We start from the raw sequence: 15,461 nt of genomic DNA, 5'->3' as shown, positions 1-15,461 counted from the left end.
TTCCCAAAGCGAACGCTTTAATGCAAAGGATGAAAACTGCTTGAAAATAGCCAGGCTGAGAGACTCAGCACTTCTGATTCCTGTCTTACTACGGCTCCGGGGGTGGGGGCAGTGGAGGCCAGGCCCGCGGAGCCGGCAGTCCTGAGCCCAGGCGCGCTCCTCTTGGAGTTAGACGCCCTCCGATCTGCAGTGACTGCCATACGCCGGCGCCAAGACCAAGACCGACGCCGGGGAACTTGCAGCGGGGGTGGATCCCGCGCGCTGCGAGCTCCCGGCGTAGGCATCAATGGCTGGATCTCTGCCTGCCTGCTTGTCTGGCAACCCGGTGATCGGAACCCATCTCAGAACCCCTCTGGGGGCACAGCAGAGGAGTTGTCACAGTGGGGGACACACACACACACACACACACACACACACACACACACAGAAACCTTCTGCAGAAGTCACTCTCTTACCTTATACTTCATCTCGGCAGCGGTGAACGGAGTCGTTTTCCCGCACTAGTGAGACTGCATTAAGCACCGGCGAGCCCGCCCCTCCATCGAGCGCTGGGCTTAAATGCAAGCGAGGACCGCCGAGCTTCGGGCCGCTAGTCCGCGCAGCGCCGACCTCCGGCGCCGCTCAGCCTGCCCAGCCTCTGAGCTCACTGTTTTCCTCCCGGCCGGCCGAGCACGGAGCTCGTTTGCATACCGCCTCGCCATTGGCTCGCGGGCCAAGGTAACGCGGACGCCCCGCCCACCCCGAACTACTGGAAACTGACAAAGAACTTGTAATGCGATCATTTATTTTTACATTTTCGGAGAGAGGGGAAAAGAAACTCGGGAACCTTCCCCGAACCCTACCAAACCTTATACTTCATCTACCCCGAACCTCTACCAAAACCCTGGGAAGGGGAGATGAACTCTTTCTTAAAATTTTTTTTTTTATTTTTAAAGATTAATCCAAATTTTAAAGAAATGGAATTCACAAAGCAGTCTGACAGCCGTGCGTCCTGTGACCTAGCAACTCCTTCATAAATCCATTTCATTCCAAAGCCATTCACCTCACAAGCTCTACATGAAACGAACTCAGGGAACAAAAGGTTTTCTGTCTCCGGGGGCCCCTTTTTACTAACTACCCCTGCTGATATCTCTCTTTCTCTCCCCCTTTCTCTCCTCCCTCCCCTCCCTTTTCTCGTGGCTGTTTGCTTTTTTTGTGTGTGTTCTTTTCAGTGTTCAAAGTACTTGCAGTGTCAGTCTGCAAGGCGACAGAATACAATTCTCCCGCAGTGAAAGGGGACTCTGGAGCTGGGCACCCGGGATTCCTTGGCTGGCTTCTCACCGGGGCCTCCGGGAGCTGAGGGGTCAGCCGCATTCAGAGACCTCCTCTGGCTTTGCAGAGGATAAAGCTTAGCTGTGACCTCTCTGATGGGGCTGGCCGGTGTGCCCGCCCCATACATCATCACCGTTCACCCAGTACTGCGTTCTTTGATGGCTGGCATTTCTAGCTCCAGCTTTGAACACTGCAGTTTTTCCTTCTGACCTCTCTCCTGAAGATGACCCATTAACCCACCAACACTTATTATCTGGGGAACAACGACCAAAAAAATGCCTGCTATTTGAGGAGGCTGGTTAAAAAAGACCAGTCTTCTCCCAGTGACGGGCGGAACATTTGGTTCAGCTTCATACTTTCTATAGAGAGAAAGATCACCCAGGAGAGGACAGAAATGGCCACCTTCAGCAACTCTTCTGAGTCGTGGAGCAGTGAGGGGAAAATTCCTTTTCATGGGACCTCAGGATTGAGACTTGGTGAATACAGACAATGGCTGTCCCTAAAAGGGATGGACTCCAACCAGACTACATGACTCCGATGGAAAAACTCAGCCCTTAGTTGTTGTTTTTTTTTTTTTCCTGACTGGGTTGGATCAGAATCAGTTTGATTTTTCTCCTTCCCAATTCCCAGAGGATTAAAATTCTACTTTTATGAGCTAAGCAAAAAAGTACAGGAGAGTAGCTGGTCTACAAAAGGGGTTTTGGACACAGGGCTCACAGTTCAGACCACAGTTTAAATAAGGCACCTATTCCCTGGACAGGACCTACCCCCCCCCCCCCCCCCATCTCCCCGCCCAGGTGGTCATGGACAAGTTTGACTCACGGTTTTGGACCTCCACTAGGCCTCTTTCCCTCATTTAGCTTTAGAGGGAAAATGAGCCTGAGTGATTTTGCAAGGTCCTTCTGAACACACACTAAGCATGCGACATACGACGCTGCCATGGACAGAGGAGCCTGGTGGGCTATACAGTCCATGGGATCTCGTAAAGAGTTGGACACAACGGGGAGACTTAACAACAACATGCTATCAACACACTGCAGGGACTGCCTAACCGTCCTACAGACTCAGGGGACAGTTGCTAGCTTGCGGGAAATTTTTCTTTTGGTGTCTGCCTGGATATGTCCCAGGCCTTCTCATCTGTAAGATGATGAGTCTTTGGCCTCCAGGAGATCTAGATAACATTCCTTTGGCTTCCTCAGCAGTAAGGCTGAATCACCTTCTGTTTCGTTTGATGAGCATCAGTGAATAGTGAACACGATCTCACCTCATTTTAACGCTTTCAAACAGTGTCCCAAAGCATAGTTAGGGCCTTTTCATTCTCTAGGTAAAAAGCTTAATTCACCCCAAGTGGCTCTTCTGCTTTCCTGTTTCTGTCCTATACAGAATATACCTGAAAACCTACCTGAAGTTCATTTCAAGGTGATCTGGGTCATTGCCTTGTTAGTTACATATATATAAAAAAGCACAAAGGTGTTACAGTCAGGGAAATGTGTGTTAGAATCTCAACAAATTTCTAACTTGCTAATTTTGGTGTTCTGAAATGTAAAATAGAGAATAATACCAACCTGCTAGGGCTATACTGAGGATTAAATGACATCATGTGGATAAAAGTGAATAGTAAAACCTAGTTTTATATAGTAAAACCTTAGTTTTACTCTGAAATTAAAAGATGCTTGCTCCTTGGAAGAAAAGCTGTGACAAACCTAGACAGTGTATTAAAAAACAGAGACATCACTTTGCCGACCAAGTTCCATCTAATCAAAGCTGTGGTTTTTCCAGTAGTCATGTACGGATATAACAGTTGGACCATAAAGAAGGCTGAGTGCCAAAGAACTGATGCTTTCGAACTGTGTTGGAGAAGACTCTTGAGAGTCCCTTGAACTGCAAGGAGATCCAACCAGTCCATCCTAAAGGAAATCAATCCTGAATATTCATTGGAAGAACTGATGCTGAGGCTGAAACTCCAATCCTTTGGCCACCTGATGTGAAAAGCCAGCTCATTGGAAAAGACCCTGACACTGGGAAAGATTGAAGACAGGAGGAGAAGGGGGAGACAGAGGATGAGATGGTTGGATGGCATCACCGACTCAATGGACATGAATTTGAGCAAACTCTGGGAGACAGTGAAAGAGAGGGAAGGACGCCTGGCATGCTGCAGTCCACTGGGTTGCAAAGAGTCAGACATGACTTAGCGACTGAACAATGACAACAAAACCTTAGGAAATGGTTGCTTATTAGTATTATTTCCATTATTATTATTTTAATATTAAATTTATTTTGTATTATTTTATGACTAATATAACATTGTAACATCATATATCATTATAATATCAGTATTTGTGTTATATGATATAAATTAATTTAAAATGATTAATTATAACTATTATCACTATTAGACTATTATCGATATTGTTAAGTGTGGTGGGCACTCAGAAGAAGCTGGAGGAATGTTCCCATCTCTGTGGCACTCCATCCCTGGGCAGCTTTCTAATTTAACCAACATCAGTTCAGCACCTACCACTAGCCAGGGGCTGTTCCGGGAAGGGAGGATACAGCAGCCCAGATAAAGATCTTACTCTCACAAAGCTCACAGTCTAGTAGGAGTGGAGGACAATAGTTCAAAGAATATATTATACAATTTTGAAGTGGTGGATGAAAAAATCAAGCAGGGAAAAACCGCTAGAAGGTGGGTTTTAGCAGGTTCCACCCTCATAGACCAGGGTGGGTGAGGGGTGTTTCATGTTAGAGATAATGGTCATGCAAGCCCCTCTAGGGAGTTGATATAGAAGCAGGAACCTGAATACTATGCGGGATCCACTCCGAGACCTGGGGAAAGAACATTCTGGACAGAGGCAGAGACCCACGGAAAAGGCCTGAGATAGCAGTGAGCTCGGCGCGTTCAAGAGCAAGCAGAATGAGTCTGCTCAGAGAGGAGGACCCACAGGAGGATGGAGAGAGGGTGGTGGCAGGGTTTGGACTTTCTCCTGAGTGTGACAGAAGTCACCGAGTGTCCTGAGCAGGGAGTCATAGGATCTAGTCCTCTCTGTTCTCAGCCTGGGTTTGTGTAAATACTCAGGGCCAGCAGACTACTGAAATAGTGAGCCTTTTCTTCATGCAACTTACACCATGCTGAAACTGTTACTTTGTTAGTATCATCTGCTTTGTTTCCTTCAAAACCCTTTGGAGAAACACAAATTCTCTCAATGAAAGCAGAAACAGCCCCCTCCCCAGCTACTAAGTGAGCTTTTGGAGGCAGAAATAACTGTTTAAACTGTGCTGTATAAACACTGGCGGTTGGTTTATGCAGCCACCCTCACGCTCCCTTGGATGGCTTCCCAAAGTGGTCCAGGCCCCCGGGCCTTGGACACTAACCTGTCTCTCAGCCTGTTGGTCTTGCCACCTGCCTGCCACCTCTGCCAAGGGCTCTGCCCCCCCCAGCCCCCACCCACCAGAAGCTGGTGCCAGTCGGAACAAGGGAAATGGTACAGGGGCCGTCCAAACCATTTTCCAGCTGCCATGGGGCACTGGCGTGGAAGCAACTGAAAGTCAGAGAGGATGCTGGAGGGAAGAGGTTCTTCCGCTCACACTTGCGAGGAGCTCATGTGGTTGCTCTCTAAGAGTGAAGCGCAAAGTCAGAGCCTGTGAGGGCAGGAAGCAACCTTGTGAGTCACCCCGTTTAGCCTGGGGAAAAGAAGATGAAGCTGCTGCCCCGGGGCGCCCTGCTCGAGGGGGATCCCAACCACAGACAGTGCTTTAGGTCAGTCTTCTGTATCTCCTGTCTGATTTATTCCAGCCACGACTTTCAGTTTCCCTGCCTGAAATCTCTCCCCGCTCCGGTCTATATTCCACATCACCGTTTGCTTAATTTCTAGAATACAGAGTCGATCACGTTACTACTATATTGAAAAACCTTTAAAACTACTCCAGTGCCTTAAAAATAGAATCCACACGCATCGGCATGGACTATGATCCGAGCCCAGTCTCCCTTTCTGGCCTCATCTCCCATGGACATCCCGCACACGTTGGGGCAGAGATGGGGAGGGGGCAAATCCACTGAATCTGAGCCGCTCACACTGTCCTGACTTTACACAGGCGATTCCCTCCACCCAGAATGTCCTCCCTTCCCTCTTCTGCTCTCCAACCCAGTCCCAACACTAACTCTTTTGTCCTTCCTCCTCTACACCCCCACCCTGCCCACCTCGCCTTTTCAGAACAAATTCCTCCCTCCTTTTACTATGCCCCTATTGTGCTTGGACCATGGCCCTAGCAGAAGGCTTCTTCAGCCTGTGTCCTGATGACCGGTTGATGTCTGTGCTCCAGCTCCCGGGTGACCTGTGTTCCCTGCAGGCCCATACCTAACAGGAGCTGAAATGCCTTCTGAATGAATAAGAGGACCAAGGCTTCTTAGAAGAATGTTGTTGACTTGAGGTTCTGCCTATTGTTTAGGAGGAGAGGGAGGGAAACTCTTGTTTGAGGGCGGGACTGCTCTTTCCATTTATTACTTGGGGAGTTTCAGACCAGCTCAAGGCCTGTTGCCTGTCCTGGCTCTTGGACGCAGGGCAGTTGGATAACTACAGCTTTTTATATGACCTATGAGCTAAGAATAGCTTTTATACTTTTAAATGATTGGAATAAAATCTAAATAAGGATGATATTTCATAAGACATGAAAAAATTACATGAAATTCAAATTGCAGTGTCTATAAATAAAGTTTTACTGGAACAGACACACCCGTTTGTTTATACGTTGACTTTCAGCCTCAATAGCAGACGAGCAAGTGTGAGCAGAGGTGGTGAAAACGGCTAAGCAGGAAAAATATATTATCTGTCCCTCCAGAGAAAAAGTTTGATGACCCATGCTCTAGAACAGTGCAAGATACATGCATCCCAGAGTTCAGACTAATGTATAGATTCTTCCACATCTCCTGAGACACAATCTAGAAATACTCACTCTAGAGTCATGTTTTACCATTTCTAATTTGATACCAGTTTTCTTTTTTTTAAGAGTCTACATTATGCCAAAGTTATTTCAAAAAAATAACTGGCGGCAGCAACTTTTCAATTCCATAAGTCTCCAGAAACTTCTCCAAACAAAGATGGGTCATTGGGAATTTTCTGCTACAGCCCACTGACCCTGGCTCATTCAGGGCTTGGTACCCGGAAACTGTCCCAGGTTCTAGGCCCTGTCCTGGGCAAGTCACAAACATTATTTCACTTAATATTCACCTAACGAGTCCTAATCGGAGAAGGCAATGGCAACCCACTGCAGTACTCTTGCCTGGAAAATCCCATGGACGGAGGAGCCTGGTAGGCTGCAGCCCCTGGGGTCTTGAAGAGTTGGACACGACTGAGCGACTTCGCTTTCACTTTTCACTTTCATGCATTGGAGAAGGAAATGGCAGTCCACTCCAGTGTTCTTGCCTGGAGAATCCCAGGGATGGGGGAGCCTGGTGGGCTGCCGTCTATGGGGTTGCACAGAGTCGGACACCACTGAAGCACTTTAGCAGCAGCAGCAATGAGCCCTAATGAGGTCGGTCATAATATTCTAGGTTTACATGCAACAAAACTGAGACTTGGAGAGCTTGTTCAACTTACACAAAGGTCCAGTCAAGTAGGGGCAGGTCTGGCATGTGAACCCAGGCTTTCTGGCTCCTGGGTTTGTGTGCTACATGCTACCAGGAGTCCTCTGCTCACTTTGGTTATTTGAGTCCCATTTGTGAGTTCAGTAAATTAGCACCTCCATCCCGGTGGGGCTAAGCCTGCCTGAGGAAGAAGTATCGTTCTCAAGCCGTGAATAAGGCTACTAGTGTGCACGCAAGCACACTCCCTACTAACTCGTACTTTCAAGTCTGTGTGTGTGTGTGGTCCCTCTTGCCCAGACTGCCTTCCTTTCATCCTTTGCTTACCTAAATCCTGTCTTCCCTCCAGTTTCCACCCCATCTTCCTCATGGAACCTTTCCTAGAAAGTCTCTCCTTTAGCTGATCCCCACAGTTCCCAGCGTCTCTCATTACCTATGGCCTAGGTCAGTGCTTCTCAAGTCTGACCTCCCTTAAAAGCCAGTTGTGACATTTCCATATTTACGTCAACAAAAGTAATTTGCAAGGCATACTAGCATACCCTCTTGAGGTTTAGCAATTGCAACAAAACATGAAATGCCACATTGGTTAAAGTGCCATCATGCGTAACGCAGTGTATCATCTGGAAAGAAACTTGGAGAAGCTGGCAGCTTAAAACCCAAATGGGAAACCCAAGGAACCATTAGTAGTTAAAAACAAATCACAGCATCCTTTGTTTTCAAAATGACCAGTGTACCCTTGAAGCTCAAAGTCCAGTCTGCTGCAGCAGCACCATGCCCAGCCCCTTTCACAGGACACTTCACTGTAGCTTTCTATACACACGAAAGAAAAATAAATGTGGAAATTTCATCCTTGGGGGGGGGGGGTGGAAAACAACAGTTGTGGATGCTTTGGCTTTTCCCTTCTACGTTGGATTCGAGACCTTGGCACCTACATGCGAACAGAGATCCTCAGAGGATTCTATACACAGCATTGTGTGCGGGGCATATCATTTAGTGCTCAGTTACTGCCTGGTCCTGTTTCACCCTTGAGAATGCCTTGCCCACAGTGAGATTTTTAAGCAACTTGTAGAAAAGGATCCCTTTCTGCAGCTGTGTAGGTTACTGCATCGCATTCTATGTCTTCTCAAAGCCCTATGTCTTGTCTGCGCACCAAGCCTTCACTGTTGTCAATTTGGAAAAAAATAAGCTACTGTTGAGCAGGCAGGGGCAAGAACACCTCCCACTCTAAGCAATCACTGCCCCTCTCTGGTTAGGGCTTCTCAGGTGGCTCAGTGGTCAAGGATCTGGATTATTCCGACCCAGGGATCAAACTTGTGTCTCCTGCATTGGCAGGCGGATTCTTTACCACGAGCCATCTTGGAAGCCCTAGGCCACTCTGAGTCCTTGATAAATCTTCCAAGAATACATGTAACACGGTGTCACTAACATGCTACAAAGACTCTTGTAAGTGGGTGGTGGTTAATATCTTGACTTGATTTTTGAAAAACGTGTGCAACTGCAAAATTTCTATACATACAGAATACTGCTATTATAACTTGGGAATAGTTAATTACTATCTTTCCCCTGGCAAAGAACTAAAAAAAAAAAAAAAAGTAACAGAATAAATTATACGTTAAGTAAATCCACTTAACTCTAGTGAAATATGACAAGAATTTGTGAGGCTCCATCTTAACATTTAGTATGTTCTTTATACGAAAGGATTTGGGGGAGTTAACTCAGGAGTGAAATGATAAGCAAAGTTAGAAACACATAATAAAGATTTAGGTTTATTTATCGTCGTAAATGTGTAAAGGCTTAGATTTCTACTATTTGTATGTGTCCAGCTGGGCAGAGGAATGAAGTTCAGTGGGACAGAAGGATTTTTTCACAGTAAAACTCTGCAGACTCCTGCCAAGGGCTCCCTCCTGTTTTCCCCAGCCTTGAGGTGTTCTGTTCGTGCGCGCTTTAGTTTGTCCAAATAAACGATTTGTTATATGAAACTGTCATGGAAATCTCTTCTGCTAGTAGAAATTTGGACTGTGGGCTTTTACACAGGTCAAGGTGATCTGCCAAGACCAAATAAACAGACGTGCTGTGACTGGACGGAGGATGGCCTCTGCTCTTTCTGAAGGCAGAATCCAGCACAGTGATACTGCTCCATGGTATGTATTCAGCTGTTGTTTAGTCACTCAGTCGTGTCCAACTCTTTGCGGACCCACGGACTGTAGCCCACCAGGCTCCTCTGTCTGTGGGACTTTCCAGGCCATTCCTTCTCCAGGGGATCTTCTTGACCCCAGAATCGAACCTGAGTCTCCTACGTTGACAGATTCTTTACCACTGAGCCACCGGGGAAGCCTAAGAAGGGCCAAAGGCCCTGTGGTTCCTTCTTGGTAACTTCGGTTCTTCCTTTGTATATTCTTAAATTTGAAAAGACTTCCTGACTCCTCCTTGCATCTGTACCATCGCTGTCTTTGTGCCCGGACAGGAGAACCTGGCGTGTTGCTCTAGAGCTCCGGCCGCCCCTTCTTACTCTCCCCACGTTGCTGCCGTCCAGGTGTGATGGGCAGAGGCTGGTGGGCGGCCTGCCCTACATTCTCGGGTAGGGCTGGATGCTCTGTTTCCGGTCGACTCCTGAACTTTACCATTCTCTGGACACATGCACGGGTGGCTAAAAGTCACCCTTCCCATCTGGCATCCAGCGAGGCTCAGGGTGGAGGTGGGCAGAAAAGAATGGAGGGAACAGGGAAATGAGGGGGTTGGCGCAGTGTTTCAAGCACTGAACAGTCACTTAACTGGAGGCCCCGGATAGATCATTTCAGCAGAGGCCAGAGAATGTCCAGCAGGCCCCGTCGTCCCCAGGCATCTGGCCCATCTGAGCAGACCCTGGCGGCCGCCAGCTGGCGCTGAGGAGCGGGCCGAAGGAATCTGAGCAATGCAGGGCCTGGGGTCGGTGGGGGGTGGGGGTGGGGGGAGCGCTGGGGGGAGGGGATGGGAGGAATGCGCTGTTGAATCCAAGCTTTTGAAGAGTTTGATTCATTTTAGAGGGCAAACAAAACGCTCCAGCTATCAGCGATCTTTTATTTTGTCTGCTGGAGGAATGCCTCTCCAGCGTGGGCCGGAGACGGCGGCAGTGGAGACACCAGTGTCCACCCTCGACAGGCTGGGCCAGTGTGGACGGCACACTCTTTCCTGGCCACTGAGGCTGGAAAGAAACAGCAAGCAGCTCTCTTCTTCAGGAAAGCCAGGAGGAGCCCAGTGAACTAGCATGTGCAGGACCTAAAGGTTCACTCACAGCCCTGAGGTTTACAGATGTTAAGTAGCTGTTCCCTTAGCTTAAGTCCTGGCACCCTGAGATTTAGACCAGAGGATGTAGACAGGGGAGGGGAGGTTTGCGAGGGTTTTCCAAATTTGATGGCCTGTGATTCTCACGACTCAGGCTCTAACCTCCTTGGGGAGCTTCTGGTCTTTGGAAGGGTAGAGGGTTGGGAGAAGCAGCCAGGCCATGGCCCTCCTGTCCATAGAAGGTGGAGGCCATATGCTCCCCACCTTTAGATTTTCCCATCTCAAGGTTGCTTTCTGTCTTCAAAAGCCAAACTCCATGCAGTCAGGTCACCAGGAAATGAAATCCTCCCACTTTCCCTGACTTGATGGCTTCCCTAGTGGCTCAGATGGTAAAGCGTCTGCCTGTAATGCAGGAGAGCTGGGTTTGATCCCTGGGTTGGGAAGATCCCCTGGAGAAGGAAATGGCAACCCACTCCAGTACCCTTGCCTGGAGAATCCCATGGATGGAGGAGCCTGGTGGGCTACGGTCCATGAGGTCGCAGAGAGTCGGACATGACTGAGCGACTTCACAGTACCTGAGAGCTCTGTGCTTTCCATCCTCCCCATCAAGGAGGGGAGGACTCAGCCCCAGGAGTCAGGTCTCCACCTCTCCGTGCTCCCATTCCCACCCCTGGTCTTTTGAATCCCCTTCTCTATAAGGATGTTCGCGCCTTCCTCATCCTCAACACAGATCCACGATTCCTTGTTCAAAAACCTGGAGGCCAGACGAGCTGTGGAATTCGGAGTATTTCAGCTTTTCAGGACCGATTTCACGTCTATTCGGCATGCAACAAAACTCCCAGTGGGACCCGGCCAGCTCACTGCACGCAGATTCATTCATATTTTGGCAGATGTGTGAATGTTCGTACCAAGGTGGGCGAACGAGGAATATGCATCACTTTGAGCCAATCCAGGCAGGTTTTGCTGCCAAACAAGTCTTGAAAGAATTATACCTATAATCGTGGGTGAACGAACCTGGACCACCGACACACTCCCCAGCTTCTTGGGCTCTCCTTGGCCACCTCTCCTGCCCCTAACTCCTCACACATCGTTCTGCTCTCTCTGTCACTTTGCTGCTGCCAGACACTGAACCGCCCGGTCCCGGCCCCCTCCCCCTGGCCTCTGCCTCCAACACCCTCTCCACCCACCTCCATCCAGGCCGGTGGACCCCATGCACATGCTCCCTGCTATAAAATCTCGGCCTTTTCCATTCTCAAGCCGCCAGGTGATGCTTAAAAATATTAGAAACTAGAAAAAGACTTAAGGAATACAAACCTTGCTTGTTATTATGTTGTTGTTGTTGTTCAGTCGATAAGTCTTGTCTGACTCTTTGCAACTCCATGGACTGCAGCACACCAGGCTTCCCTGTCCATCACTATCTCTCAGTTCATGTGCATTGAGTCGGTGATGCCATCCAATCATCTCATCCCCTGCCACCCTCTTCTTTTGCCTTCAGTCTTTCCCAGCATCAGGTGCTTCTCCAATGAGTCGTCTGTTTGCATCAGGTGGCCAAAGTGTTGGAGTTTCAGCATCAGTTCGTCCAGTGAGTATTCAGGACTGATTTCCTTTAGGATGGACTGGTTGGATCTCTTTGCTGTCCAAGGGACTCTCAAGAGTCTTCTCCAGCACCACAGTTGGAAAGCATCAATTCTTCGGCGCTCAGCCTTCTCTACGGTCCAACTCTCTTATTATTATGAATGACTCCTAATGGCTGTCAGACGGTGAAGGGCTCACTCTCAGCTTCACTCTTGCTGTGGGCCTGGGTGCTGTGTGGACTGGGTCTGCAGATGGCACGGTGTGAGGCCCTCACCCTCCTTTGGCCAAGTTGGGGGCTTTCCTCGGTCATCTGCATCCCTCTGCTCCTGACCTTCTCCTCCCCAGCTGTCTTGAATGGCTTCCTCTTTCAGCTTCTGTGGCAGTGGGCTCTTCCTACGCTTTTCTCACTGACGGGTACGGTTGGCACCCCGGTTCTTGATATCCAGGGTTCTGATCCACGGATTCAACCAATCGCAGATGGTGTAGATTTTTCTATTCAATGCGGGTTGAATCTGTGGATGTGGAGCCCATGGATAGAGCATCCTCGGATTCTGGTATCCACGGGGGATACCAAGGGAACCTGCATTTCCGTTTTCTTTTTCAGGCAGGCTTTCCCCAAGGGTGCATCCTTTAGGTCTTTCTCTTCTGTATTTTCTCCTTTATCTATCTTGTCTCCTCCAATGATTTTTTACCCTCATTTCTGCATTGGTGACAATCACACCCCCTGGCCCGTGTTCTGAGTTCCAAACTCTCATTTTCTCCTGCACCCAAGTATGCCAGAGGCTTCTTATCAATTCCTCATATTCACATATTGTGACGGTTCATTTTGTTTTTTAATTTTTTTGTAAGTTGGAGGATAGTTGCTTGATAATATTGTGTTGGTTTCTGCCTTTGATCAACATGAAGCAGCCAAAGGTATACATATGTCCCCTCCCTCTTGAACCCCCCTCCCACCTTCCACTCCACCCCACCCATCTAGGTTGTCAGAGAGAACCAGGTTTCAGCTCCCCGCGTGTGACGGTTCATTTTCTGTGTCAACCTGGCTAGACCACAGTATCCAGTTATTTGGTCAAATTCTAACCTAGACGTGTTGTGAAGATACGTTTTAGATGAGAATGACATTTAACTCAGTAGACTTTGAGTAAAGCAGATAAGCCTCCATCATGTGTGTGGACCCACCTAATCAGCTGAAGGCCTTAAGAGAAAAAAGACCAGTGTCCAGCCCCCGGGGAAGAAGGAATGTTCTTCCAGATGGCCTTTGGACTGAGCTGCACTGTCAGCTCTTCCCTGGGGCTACAGCCTGCCAGCCTGCCCTGCAGATTTTGGACTGGTCAACCTCTACAGTCATGTGAGAAATTCCTTAATTAGCCTTTCTCTGTGCACACACACACACACACACACACACACACACACACCCATTGGTCTACTGGTTCTGTTTCTTTGGAGAACCATGGCTACACACCCAAGAAGCAAAGATACTTGAAGTGGAGGGATGATGGGAACTCAGCCTGTTGCTTGTGCCTCTGCATGCAGCCATGCCTGAACTCTGATCTTAACCTGAATGCTAAAGCAATAAATACACTTTTCTGCTTAACCTAGCTGGGGCTGAGCTTTTTTGCACTTACAACTACAGTGTCCTGACTAACCCTCTGCCAGAGAGTATTCTCCTGAAGGGCACAGATGATACCTTACTCATCTGGCCCCCATGTGGCGTTGCATTTAGGATCTTCTCCGTCTATGTGTTGCACTGAATCCCCAACTCGCCCTTGAGCTATCAGCTACCTCGTGATATTGCATCTGAATGAGAGAAGAGAGACAGAAATGACAGAAAGGAGCATTTTCCCTTGGTTCCTAAGAAGGCAGAAATAAGAAGGAGACTTAAGTATTAGGAAAATTCTGCTGGGAATTCAGTGACCCAAATGAGAAGCAGATCTACCCTTTTCTTTCAGATTCATTGATTTAGATACACAGATTCAACAGGGAAAGGAAAAGCAAGGCAGAGTTTTATTGTTAAGTGCGGGGTAGCAGTATCTTGTCTACCTGGAGATCCATATAAATGTTTATATTACATTTCCTTTGCTAATTAACTTATACTTGTTAATCACAACTGAGATCTCATTCATCCGTCCACCAGGACTTAACTAATTGCCCAACAGAATGCCAGGCTCGGTGGAAATTACAAAGATGTATAAACACTCACAGGCTGCTCTCGCTTCTTAAATACCTATTACGGTAGCTGCCAAGGGGACTTCATGAAGATAAACTTGTGTAGAAAAAAAAATCACACCGTAAAGTTATGTAAGTTTCTATTTTAAAATCATCTGGTTCTAATTTACTAAATTTAATGCTTTAGAGTCAATGCCAAAGTGCTACATTTGATTTATGGGAATACTTCAGCACATTTTTCCATCGCACTCTTGTACAATATATTTACCGCCCTTTTGTTATGGTTAGAAAGATTATGGACCTTAGAAAAAGCCCTCTTTACGAGCTTGCTGATATTTTATTATAAAATGCCATAAGACAGAGTAAGAAGTCTAGTAAACAATAATACTCACTTAGGAGCATTCCTCATGGTTTAGCATTTTTTTTTTTGGTATATACGTATATAAATTTAACAGAGAGGTCCATCTGGAAAATGGATGCTTAAAAACTTTCACTTTATGCCAAACCACTTCTTTTCATGGCAGACAAGTGCTTTGGGACGGGGGAGAGAAATTTAAATAGCAGTCATATTACGCTATGCTGCTAGCAAAATAATAACAACGTTAATACCAAAGGATAAAAAGATGCCAGAGACACAGACTTCCATTACCCCAGAGGGGGAACCTGCAAAATATCCCAGTGAAGTGGAATATAAGAATATGGACATCTGTACCTCTGTGCGGCTTTCCAGGCCCTGGGCTCAACCAACTTACCTGGCACCATAGTTTGGCGACTACCCTATGGCATTTTACAGAAAAACCAAGGCCTCGTGCCAGCCTCTTCATTGAAACCTCCCAGATGTGCTGTGGTTTAGCCAACAAAGTCCGCCCTGAACTTTCAAAGTGGTATTTAGGCCTTGTGCATACTCATTTCGCTTCTGCTGTACCTTGGTTTTGCTCAGCTTACAAAACGAGAGGTTTTTCACTTCACACCCACGTAAAATAAGATGTCGGCCTAGGAATTTCCGCTGCGCCTTGCAGCGCTGTGCTTCTTTCAAACAAAGAAACCTCATCTTCTTCAGAGTTTAGACAGCTCTTAACAACGAACAATTGCAAAGACCAGGCCAGTCGACATGTTTTTTATTCCAACAGACCATCTTCACGGCCGGTCAGAGGAGCCGGGATACAGGTATTCAGAAGGGCATGGAAAAGAGTGTTGTGTGACCGCCAGGTTTCAGGGCCCTGGATGACTACACCCTGCATTCCTCGCATCAAGACGAGGCCAGGGTGTCATCAGAGCAGACTTGTCCGCTCTGCCCTGTTCTGCCTGGATTTGCTTTCCCAACTCCTCTGCCCTGGAGACCAGTCTTCCCACCACCCCTTGAAAACACTGTAATAAGAAATGAAATTTAAAAGGCAACCTCAACATAATAAAGACAATACCATGATCTCTTACTCCTAGGTTCTTCTTTGGAATGTCTCTTCTTTCACCTTTTCAAGTTCATCCAACTCCTCCCTCATCCCCAGCTGAAGTCTCACCTTCTCCCTGAAACATCCTCTATGGATGAGTCCTTTTCGTGAATTCGTGCAAG

General features: G+C 47.6%; 1 protein-coding gene across 3 annotated transcripts in view; it reads right to left on the bottom strand.

The window, feature by feature from the left end:
• Positions 1 to 15,461, bottom strand: part of NEDD9 (neural precursor cell expressed, developmentally down-regulated 9) — a 187,641-nt gene that overhangs the window by 53,794 nt on the left and 118,386 nt on the right. For 2 of the 3 annotated variants that reach the window (XM_061147634.1, XM_061147636.1), the window contains exon 1: positions 456 to 647. The exons of the other annotated variant lie outside the window; for it this stretch is intronic. In XM_061147634.1, the coding sequence (XP_061003617.1) occupies positions 456 to 467 (12 nt within the window). In that variant the 5' untranslated portion in view covers positions 468 to 647. Of the gene's footprint in view, positions 1 to 455; positions 648 to 15,461 lie in introns of those variants that run through there. 3 annotated transcript variants of the gene reach the window in all.

The sequence above is a fragment of the Dama dama genome, chromosome 7, assembly GCF_033118175.1.
Source record: "Dama dama isolate Ldn47 chromosome 7, ASM3311817v1, whole genome shotgun sequence".
Taxonomy (NCBI): Eukaryota; Metazoa; Chordata; class Mammalia; order Artiodactyla; family Cervidae; genus Dama; species Dama dama.
The sequence above is the reverse complement of the archived record's forward strand: the minus strand, read 5'-3'. Positions and strand labels throughout refer to the sequence as shown.